Source organism: Oncorhynchus gorbuscha, linkage group LG07 (assembly GCF_021184085.1).
Source record: "Oncorhynchus gorbuscha isolate QuinsamMale2020 ecotype Even-year linkage group LG07, OgorEven_v1.0, whole genome shotgun sequence".
NCBI lineage: Eukaryota > Metazoa > Chordata > Actinopteri > Salmoniformes > Salmonidae > Oncorhynchus > Oncorhynchus gorbuscha.
This window is the reverse complement of record NC_060179.1, coordinates 50964187-50975096: the sequence shown is the minus strand read 5'-3', so window position 1 is coordinate 50975096 and position 10910 is coordinate 50964187. Positions and strand designations below refer to the sequence as shown.

The following is a 10910-nucleotide window of genomic DNA, read 5'->3' as shown; positions in this document are numbered from 1 at the left end:
TCAAGGGTCAATAGGGGCATGTTTGCTCATTCTGGGTTTGAACAACATAAAAGGAAGAGAGACTGTGACTGTAAGGTTGTATATGTGCAGCTCTATGATGTGCAAATCTGTAGGGATTATGGAAATGGGTCCATGAGGGTCAGTGCAAATAAAACATTTGCACGGTCATCTTCCAATAAGGTTTTAATTAAAGACTTTGCTTAATGTTGCAGACGATTAGTTTTCCTTGTTATTTTTGCTAGATTGCGATCCAACCTTCCCTCTTCTTCAGTAATTAGAAGCAGCTGCTAACTGCCGGTGACAGACAGCAGTAAAGAATGATAATGGCCACCATGGGAGTGTGGGTGGGAAATTAATCAATAAAGTTAAATTACACAATCCATGTCTAATAGCTATCAGCTGTCATCAAAGACTCTCTCTCTCTCTCTCTCACACACACACACACACACACACACGCACACACACACGCACACGCACACGCACACGCACACACACACACACACACACACACACACACACACACACACACACACACACACACACACACACACACACACACACACACACACACACACACACACACACACACAGCACCTAATTTTTCATCCTCAGGCAGATATCCATTGCATTCTGAAATTATTCAGACCCCTTGACTTTTTCCACATTCTGTTATGTTAAAGCCTTATTCTAAAATGGATTAAATTGTTTTTAACCTTCATCAATCTACAAACAATACACCACAATGACTAAGATTTTTTTTGTTTGATGATATTTTGGCAAATGTACTAAAAATAAAAAAAACTGAAATATTACATTTACATAAGTATTCAGACCCTTTACTCAGTATTTTTTTGAAGCCCCTTTGGCAGTGACTACAGTCTCGAGTCTTCTTGGCTATGATGCTACAAGTCCAGTCTGAGGTCCTGAGAGCTCTGGAGCAGGGCTTCATCAAGGATCTCTCTATACTTTGCTCCATTCATCTTTCCCTCGATCCTGACTAGTCTCCCAGTCCCTGCCACTGATGCTGCCAGCACAATTCTTAACCGTAGAGATTGTGCCATGTTTCATCCAGACGTGATGCTTGGTTTCCATCTTGGTTTCATCTTGGTTTCATCAGACAAGATAGTCTTGTTTCTCATGGTCTGAGAGTCCTTTAGGTGCCTTTAAGCAAAGTCCAAGCAGCTGTCATGTGCTTCCGTCTGGCCACTCTACCATAAAGGCCTGATTGGTGGAATGCTGCAGAGATGGTTGTCCTTCTGGAAAGTTCTCCAAACTCCACAGAGGAACTCTGGAGCTCGGGTTCTTGGGTTCTTGGTCACCTCCCTGACCCTTTTCCCCCGATTCGCTCAGTTTGGCCTGGGCGGCCAGCTCTAGGAAGGGTCTTGGAGGTTCCAAACTTCTTCCAAACGTCTTCCATTTACAATTGATGGTGGCCACTGTGTTCTTGGGAACCTTCAATGTTGCAAAATATTGTTGATTCCCTTCCCAAATCTGTGCCTTGACACAATCCTGTCTCGGAGCTCTGCGGACAATTCCTTCGATCTCATAGCTTGGTTTTTGCTCTGAAATGCACTGTCAACTTTGGGACCTTATATAGACAGATGTGTGCATTTCCAAATCATGTCTGACCAATTTACCACGCCAATCAAGTTGTAGAAACATCTCAAGCATGACCAATGGAAACAGGATGCTGTTACACCCTGATCTGTTTCACCTGTCCTTGTGATTGTCTCCACCCCCCTCCAGATGTCACCCATCTTCCCTATTACCCTCAGTGTATTTATACCTGTGCTCTCTGTTTGTCTGTTGCCAGTCTGTCTTGTCTTGCCAAGTCAACCAATGTTTTTCCAAGCTCATGTTCTTCCTAGCCTCTTTTCTCTAGTCCTCCCGGTCCTGACCTTTTGCGTGCCCTGACACTGAGCTCGCCTGCCTGAACATTCTTTCTGCCCCTGACCTCGAGCCTGCCTGCCCCCTTGTACTGTTTTCACCCTGACCTAGTTATGAACTCTTGCCTGTCTCTGGCCTTCCCCTCATTGTTCAATAAATATCAGAGACTCAAACCATCTGCATCTGGGTCTCGCCTTGTGTCGTTATAGATGCACCTGAGCTCAATTTCGAGACTTATAGCAATTGTTCTGAATACTTATGTAAATAAGGTTTTGTTTTTTATAAATTTGCAAACATTTCTAAAAACCTGTTCTCGCTTTGTGTTTATGGGGTATTGTGTGTAGATTGATGAGGAAATGTTTTTATTTAATTCATTTTACAATAAGGCTGTAACGTAACATAGTGTGTAAAAGGGGAAGGTTTCTGAATACTTTCCGAATGCACTGTAACTGAAATTTAGTGAACAGTGTAGAATTTTAGCAAACAGGCTAATTTCCACTAGATATCACAGCCACAAAGTCACATTTTGACAGCAGATGCCACACCGGCGGGATAAATGAATAGCCAAATATCACAGCCAATCAAAACACTGTGAAACACTATCATTCCACTATCAGTGGCAGATATATTATGGACATGTTCTGTAATTACAGTGCAAAAAAAAAAAAAAAATTGTAATTGTTTTCTGCCATACATAGAGTCCCTCTTCTATGCCAGGGTTTACCAAACTCTGCCCTGAGGGTCCCCCCTTGGTACACATTTTGGTTTTTGCCCTAGCACTACACAGCTGATTCGATAATCAAAGCTTGACGATGAATGGTTATTTGAATCAGCTGTGTAGTGATAGGACAAATAACAAAATGTTCGCCAAGGGGGGACCCCAGGGTAGAGTTTGGTAAAACCTGCTCTATGCTACCATTTGGGTTTAACCCAAGAATACAACTCTAAATGAATATGAAGATATGGCATTGCAATTGCTACTTTCTGAACCAAGAGATTTGTTTGGCACATTCCTGGAAAAGATTTATCATAGAATTGCCCCGACTCTGCAAAAGGGCTGTACTATTTGGAGAGTCAATGCAGACAATGGCCATGACGATACCGGAATCCTTGTGTGTCCCGGTCCTGTGGTGTCAAATAATCACAACGCGTCCTCTTAACGCGCCACACACTCACCACTCTCTGCAATGTTTTGCGAGGAAAGACATAGAGAGCAAAGAGAGAATCAATGTTTTTTTTTAAAAAGCAGATGACCCGAGATGTGAAGATGACATGCCTCCAACTCAGCCCAGAGCGGGGTGTCCTTCAGATGCAAAGTAGTTCCCCACAGCCTCTGACCCTCAATCCTGGTGCAAGCCCCCACACATCCACTCAAGCATCCTTACAAACAACAGTCAGTGATAATGAGATAGATCATTTCAGTTTCAAAATACTTTCATTTGTAATGTTGCTAAGGCCACCAATGAAGGATGGGAAGCTTCAGGGCGCAAAATGATTAATCACAAAACCTTGATATTGTAAAAGAGCATGGGTTTTTAAATACCCACATTTTGTGGAATAGCCATGATTTATGCATCAGAGATTTGAAACGGTGGTCACTGTTGGTCCAGCAGCATCGCCATTGTTAGGGGTTGGCTTCCGGTGCTGTAGCCCTGAATGTTTTTGGTCTAGCCGCCAACCTTTTGATGGTCAAAGAATTGTGAAATTGAAGGCTGTAAAAAAAAGAGGTAACATGTGCTATAGGACCTGGTGGACACCTTGGAATGGGTGGGCAGGCTGTTTGGGGGGTATGGAGGTTTTTGGCATTACAGTGTAGATGTATGTGTTCCAGCAGGACACTCAATATAGTATGATATGGTTACATAAGACAGATGATTACTTAAGGCATACATTAAAGGAGGGAGAGATGGAAGGAAGGAAGGAAGGAAGGAAGGAAGGAAGGAAGGAAGGAAGGAAGGAAGGAAGGAAGGAAGGAAGGAAGGAAGGAAGGAAGGAAGGAAGGAAGGAAGGAAGGAAGGAAGGAAGGAAGGAAGGAAGGAAGGAAGGAAGGAAGGAAGGAAGGAAGGAAGGAAGGAAGGAAGGTGGATGTATAACGCAAACTTCTAGCAACCAAACTTCTAGCAAACCAAAGGTTCGACTCTCATCACGGACAACTTTTGTATTTAAGCTAAATCTATGCAATTACTTACTACTTTGCAACAGCTTATCATGTTAGCTAACTCTTCCCCTAAGCCTAACCTTAACCATTTAACCAAACTCCTAACCTTAACCCTAACCTTCACCCCTAACCCTTAGCCTAGCTAACATTAGCCAACTAGCTAATGTTAGCATTAGCCAACTAGCCACTTAGCAAATCTTAGCCACAACAACTTGGAATTCATAACATATGTATTGCAAATTCGTAACATATTGTATGAATTGTCATTCGTAACATATCATACAAAATAGATGATGAACAACCACATATTAATACATACCATACCAAACATAACATATCATACTAATTTGAGTGTCCCAGATTTTAGTTTAGTATGTCTACCCCTGAGTCCAGGTTGGTTCCAGAGTAGAGAGACCCACAGTCACTACTGGAATTGAAATCTGGCAGTGTCTGCTGTGGCAGGAATGAAGGTACCAGTTACCTGAATTATATTATATTTATATTGTATAGGCTTTTGAATATAATTGACACGAGTAGATTCTTATAGTATTTTTTTCAACATTCTTATAAGATTCCATCCCTCAATGTTCATCTCAAAGTGCATTTAACTATTGAAATTCCTTTTTTCTCTCTCCGAAGGGCCCCGGCCACTAGGGCTCTCAATTTACTGTTGAGAGTTAGAATAGTAGAATACACAAGTTGCAATTTCAACATTTGACTGTGCTTCAGCAGTTTTTATCTTGTTATGTCAGTCATTGACAGTCACTCAATTAGTCATGTCAGCTAACAATTTTTAGATTGGTAGTTAGTCTAGCCAGCTATCTAAACTTGTAGTAATCATGGCCGAATACCAACACGGCACGCAGGGCAAGAACCCAGGGGCCCCCATTGATTTGGTTAGTCACTCTCACTCAGATATCATTAACATGTTATAAGTATTGGCAAAATGTGTAAAGGTGCAGGAAATTCGCTTTAAAACTGCAAAAATGTCTCTCCATCCCATTGCAAAATTGGCAGAACTGCAGGAAATTAGCTGTAAAAGTGCACATTTTCTTTCTCTGCCCCATGGCAAAATTAGTAGGATTGCATGACCTTAAAAAATATGTACATGTATATACCATGTGGCTTTCTCCATTGCTAACAGTTAACACTTACTTTGATATCAGCTCTATGTTAACTCCAAAACTGTTGTCTTGGTGGGTGAAGGCTTACTGGAGAGTTCGTTTACTTTTTTCAAGGATTTTAACAGTGTTTAGGTCTAGAGAACGCTTGTGGCTACCAAATCTTTTCAGAAGAATTTCTCCTTTCGTGGTTCAATATAACCACCTTGCATTTATGAGACCAATACTTCTGCATAAAATAAATACCAGTCCTCCTGCTAGAACAGATTTTTGCACTCAATCTGTCGCATTGTAGCTCTCATATAAACACAGAAAATTCTCCGGTCTGGGTGACTGAGGCAACCGTTACAATTAAGGTCATTAGTTAGTATGAGCACATATCCCCCTACAAAATATGAGAGCGAGGAACTCTATGGCAGTTTCCTCCACGCAGGTCGATGTCCAGACACTGACGCACAACCCTAACCCTGTTGGGGGAGTTTGGTGAGGGGGGGAGGGAGGAGAGGGCGAGAGTATAGCGGATCCGCAGCTCCATCTGCATGCAGAGACGAAACCTGAAGAAAACGCGCACTCATCCATCATCCAATTCCACTGATCGCAGAAGTGAATGCACCGCTCATCTGAGCGCTGAACAGGCTGCGCTCTTCTTTGTGCATCAGTCCTCCTGCTAGAGCAGATTTCGCATTAGCTCTGGCCACGGATTCAGCGCCAGTAAGCTACTTTTGGATACATCAGTTATTCAAAACTATCTACAAATGATTGACACAATTTTGTATTGCTGAGGTATTTCAAAGAAAAATGTAATATATACTATATTGCCTATTTGACATATTAGACATACCTGTTATGTGGCACTTTTTCCGTCACCACAAGATACCACTGTGCGCAATGGGAGAACAGGTGCATTATATGTTAAGTATGAGCCACAGGGCAGAATGTTGCCTTCCGTTGGATTTCCAGTAATGGTCAGAAAACTCTTGGCTGAAATTAAACCATTCCAAAATGGATCTAATGTGACGTTAAAGTGTACAAATAAAGGTAAGTTTAACCTGTACATACATCTTGAAATTGTACATGTGCTATTAACAAATAATAAGCCAATTAACTGTGATCTTGGTTTTTGCAAAAGGCATGCTCAATAATACTAATAGTCTACCATATGAATAACTAATGTATATATATATTTTTTGTCGGAAACTTTAGTTCAATTGACACCTTCTGTTAAATGTTCTACCTGAAGTAAATTGTAACAGCGCATCTGTAATATTTTTAGTCTAATCAAGGTTACTTCTCGTGCGCGTTTGTGTGCCATTGTGCTTGTTGTAGAATTTTAATGCCTGCAATGTACCACAATTTTACTTGACTTAAACAATTAATTGAATGGTATTGTCCACCTTTGGTAGCCAAACAGATCAAACAATACATTCATATAAAATAACTTGTCCTGCAATATTGAACAAAAAATATTACAATGTGAAGTCTGTTTTGGCGTGAGAAATATTTTAGAATGATAGAAGACAGACTAATCATAGCCACCTTGCATTAGTGAGACCAATACTTCTGCATAAAATAAATATAATCAATACTGAACAAGTGTAATCTAATTTCTGCAACAAAACAAACAATCTAGTCATTTTTCTCACAATTGCCTACTGAGTACGTTTTAAAAAGATCTATAATATAAAAACAAAACCTCTCTTAAGAAAATGACTGCCACTGTCTGTAATTAGAGCGCAAAGGTTGCCCATGTAGTGCACCCAGCTCCTCATCTCCAGAACAATCCAATAGAATGCCTGCATTTGCGCAATAAACCCGGATCCACAGATGCCAAACAATAACAACATCAAATCTTGACCTGTGCCCTGCAAATATATTTTATCCCAAAATTAAACATTCCCAATGGTTTTGTTTCTCTAAGTAAATAATCTTTCAGCAACCACAAACACATAGGAAATGAATGGGTTCAACATTCATTTGCCATTGCCTGGTCCTTGTCTGCAAAACAATTGAATCATTTGCATCAGAAAGTAGTTTCATTACAACACCCAGAGGAATCCCATCCTCTGGGGGTAGCATTGGCAAATGCACCATAGCCTAAAACTATAGCATAGCGCTGATCCTATTCATCATTTATTTCTGCTGAGGAATCAATGGCTGTTTTTCCAAATGGTCTAACATCAACTTGAGGTTGTTTGTCCAATCCAGATCAATTAAATCAACATTTGTCATCAGTATGTACAGTACACATAGCTGCTGCTAGACACAGTGGAAGAGACACAAGGCTATAAAGTCCCAACCGTTCAACACATTAAAGTTAAAATGTTAAATGAAAAAACACACAGAAAGCCCTACAGGAGGAGTGTGGAGGCCTGCAAGTGTATTGTGTGGGGGCCTATAAGTGATGGGCAGGCTTTATTAAGTAACTTCATGTTGCTTGAAAGACAGTCATAAACCCTTATATAGTATAGGCTAACAGTTGCCATGGTGCTTGGAAGGAATGTATTCTCCTTCACCATGGTGTTGCTCTGTTGTCATCTCTCTCTCCATTCTCTCTCTCTCTCTCCATTCTCTCTCTCTCTCTCCATTCTCTCTCTCTCTCTTTCTCTCTCTATGTACTGTGCACTCAGGTGGGATGTGACACTAGTGTCCCCTATCTCAACCCTGAAACAGACTCAACCCAGCCCTCCTCCCTGTCAATATGGATCTCTGGCCTCTCCTCCCATCATCCCCCAACCTCTCCCTCCCCGAGCCCCTGTACTATGACAGCTACTTCCCAGGGAACGAGTCTGACCTGGGGTCCCGGAATGACACTCCTGACGAGACCCAACAGGTCTTCGACAAGACCAGCTCCGTGGTTATTACCTTCATCTACTTCATGGTCTGCGCCGTGGGCCTGACGGGCAACACCTTGGTGATCTATGTCATCCTGCGCTATGCTAAGATGAAAACAGTCACTAACATTTACATCCTGAACCTGGCCGTGGCTGACGTCCTCTGTATGCTGAGTCTACCCTTTATCGCCATGCAGCTGGCCCTGGTCCACTGGCCCTTCGGCTCCGTGCTCTGCCGTCTGGTCATGACCGTGGACTGCCTCAACCAGTTCACCAGCATCTTCTGCCTCACGGTCATGAGCATCGACCGCTACCTGGCTGTGGTCCACCCCATAAAGTCCACCAAGTGGCGGAAGCCACGCGTGGCTAAGATCATCAACCTGACCGTGTGGGGAGTGTCCCTGCTGGTCAACCTGCCAATCATGATCTTCAGCGGTCTGATGCCCAATAAGAACGAGGCGTGGGTGTGTACCATTGTGTGGCCAGAGCCTCAGGAGGCCTATCAGACGGCCTTCATGTTCTACACCTTCTTCCTGGGTTTCTTCCTGCCACTCACAATCATCTGCCTCTGTTACCTGCTCATCATCGTCAAGGTGAGCTCCTCCTCCCTATTAATGGTGTTTTATTCTCAAGTTCATTCATCTTTTACTTCTTTGGTGAAGTTCTCCCATCTATTCTGATATAGTATTTATTGACCTATAATCTAGAATTATAGAGATACGGTGTCTTCAGAAAGTATTCACACCCCACTTGACTTATGACTTATTCACATTTTGAATTCCGGCTCTAACACAACAAAATGTGCAAAAAGTCAAGGGGTGTGAATACTTTCTGAAGGCACTGTAGGTACAGTTGCGGCATCGATGAAGGTAGTACCAATAACAAAGGATGTGTCCCCTCTCTCCCCGGCCACTAGGTGAAGTCGTCAGGCATGCGCGTGGGCTCAACTAAGCGTAAGCGCTCGGAGAGGAAGGTGACCAGGATGGTGTCCATCGTAGTGGCCATGTTCGTGCTCTGCTGGCTGCCCTTCTACGTGTTCAACGTCACCTCGGTGACGGGGACCATCAACACCACGCCTGTCCTCAAGAGCACCTTTGAGTTTGTGGTGGTGCTGGGCTACGCCAACAGCTGTGCCAACCCCATCCTGTACGCCTTCCTGTCGGACAACTTCAAGAAGAGCTTTCAGAACGTTCTGTGCTTGAAGAAGGTGGCGGGCCTGGATGAGGCGGAGCGCAGCGACAGCCGCATGGAGCGGACGCGCACGGTCAAAGACGTCACCGCCGAAACGCGCAACGCGGCGCTGCTCAACGGCGAGCTGCAGACCAGTATATGACCTGTTTGCCAGAGTGTGTGAGACAGTGTTTGTGTGCGTGCTTGCTTGCATGTGTACGCGTGTGTGTCTGTGTGCAGGTATGAAATCCGCATAGTACTCGGTTCATCTGAGGTGGCCGTGGGGCTGCTTGTGAGTATCGTCACCCTGAACTGATGGATGGTCCTCTGCCCACTACCAGAGTGTATGTAGACGAGTTAGATAGACTAGTCATTTTAACATCACTCTCCTATAAACTGCTGGGCAGTGGCCCAGTCACCAAGGAGGTCCATACTGTCTTTTACAACATACCTGTCAAGATCCATCTTGGAAAACAGAGAAAAAAGATTGATTTGAAGAAGACGAAAAAGATGTCCTATCATGTTTCATTGACATGGATTGATTCATACTGTCTTGAGAGCAGGATATAAGAGAAAGAACACCTTTGATAAAGCATCTTATTTATTGATAAGGAAGATGTTACTCGCCAAGTCAGATCCCCTTTGACTGAAGCTGGAGACTTTCGAATTCTGCATCCAGGAAGGTTGGAAATCCTATCTGACTGCATTCGTGAAGCTTCTCTGACTTCAAACAAGACAATCTCGTCTGGATGTATATACAGTGCCTTCGGAAAGTATTCACACCTCTTTACTTATCCACATTTTGTCGTGTTCCCGCACAAATGTAAAATGGGTTCAATTGAGTGTGTGTCACTGGCCTACACACAATACCCCGTAATGTCAAATTTAAACAAGTATTCAACCCCTTTGTTATGGCAAGCATAAAAATGTGCTTAACAAGTCACATACAGTAATACGTTGAGTGGTCTCACTCTGTGTGCAATAATAGTGTTTAACATAATTTTTTAATGACTACCTCATCTCTGTGCCCCACACATACAATTATCAGTAAGGTCCCTCAGTCAAGCAGTGAATTTCAAACACAGATTCAACCACATTGACCAGTGAGGTTTTCCAATGCCTCACAAAGTAGGGTACCTATTGAATGGTTAAAATAAAAACAAAGCAGATATTTCATATCCCTTTGAGCATGTTGAAGTTATTAATTACACTTTGGACCGTGTATCAATAAACCCAGTCACTACAAAGATACAGGTGCCTTGCCTAACTCAGTTGCCAGAGAGAAAGGAAACCGCCCAGAGATTTCACCATGAGGCCAATGGTGACATTAAAACAGTTATGGAGTTTAATGTCTGTGATAGGAGAAAACTGAGGATCAACAACTTTGTACTGTAGTTACTCCACAATACTAAACTAATTGACAGACTGAAAAGAAGGAAGCTTGTACAAAATAAAAATATTCCAAAACATGCATCCTGTTTGCAAAAAGGCACTAATGTAAAACTGCAAACAAATGTGGCAAAGAAATGAACTTTATGTCTTGAATACAAAGCATTATGTTTGGGGCAAATCCAATACTACACATCACTGAGTACCACTCTTCATATTTTCACGCATGGTGGTGGCTGCATCATGTTATGGGTATGCTTGTCATCAGCAAGGACAAGGGAGTTTTTTTAGGATAAAAAGAAACAGGATAGAGCTAAGCACATGGAAAATCCTAGAGGAAAACTTGGTTCAGTC

At 42.6% G+C, this 10910-nt stretch overlaps 1 protein-coding gene across 1 annotated transcript; it reads left to right on the top strand.

Moving 5' to 3' along the window:
• Positions 1–5728: 5728 nt before the first annotated feature.
• Positions 5729–10137, top strand: LOC124039258 (somatostatin receptor type 2-like). Its single transcript, XM_046355180.1, has 3 exons — positions 5729–6204; positions 7794–8590; positions 8914–10137. Exons 2-3 carry the CDS (start codon positions 7865–7867, stop codon positions 9328–9330), a joined length of 1143 nt encoding a protein of 380 aa, XP_046211136.1. The 5' UTR covers positions 5729–6204; positions 7794–7864; the 3' UTR covers positions 9331–10137.
• Positions 10138–10910: the final 773 nt, after the last annotated feature.

Coding starts and splice junctions, on each gene's coding strand:
- LOC124039258 (XM_046355180.1), top strand. CDS start 7,865: ATGGATCTCTGGCCTCTCCTCCCATCATCCCCCAACCTCTCCCTCCCC. Junction 8,591..8,913: donor ACCTGCTCATCATCGTCAAG/GTGAGCTCCTCC, acceptor CCCGGCCACTAG/GTGAAGTCGTCAGGCATGCG.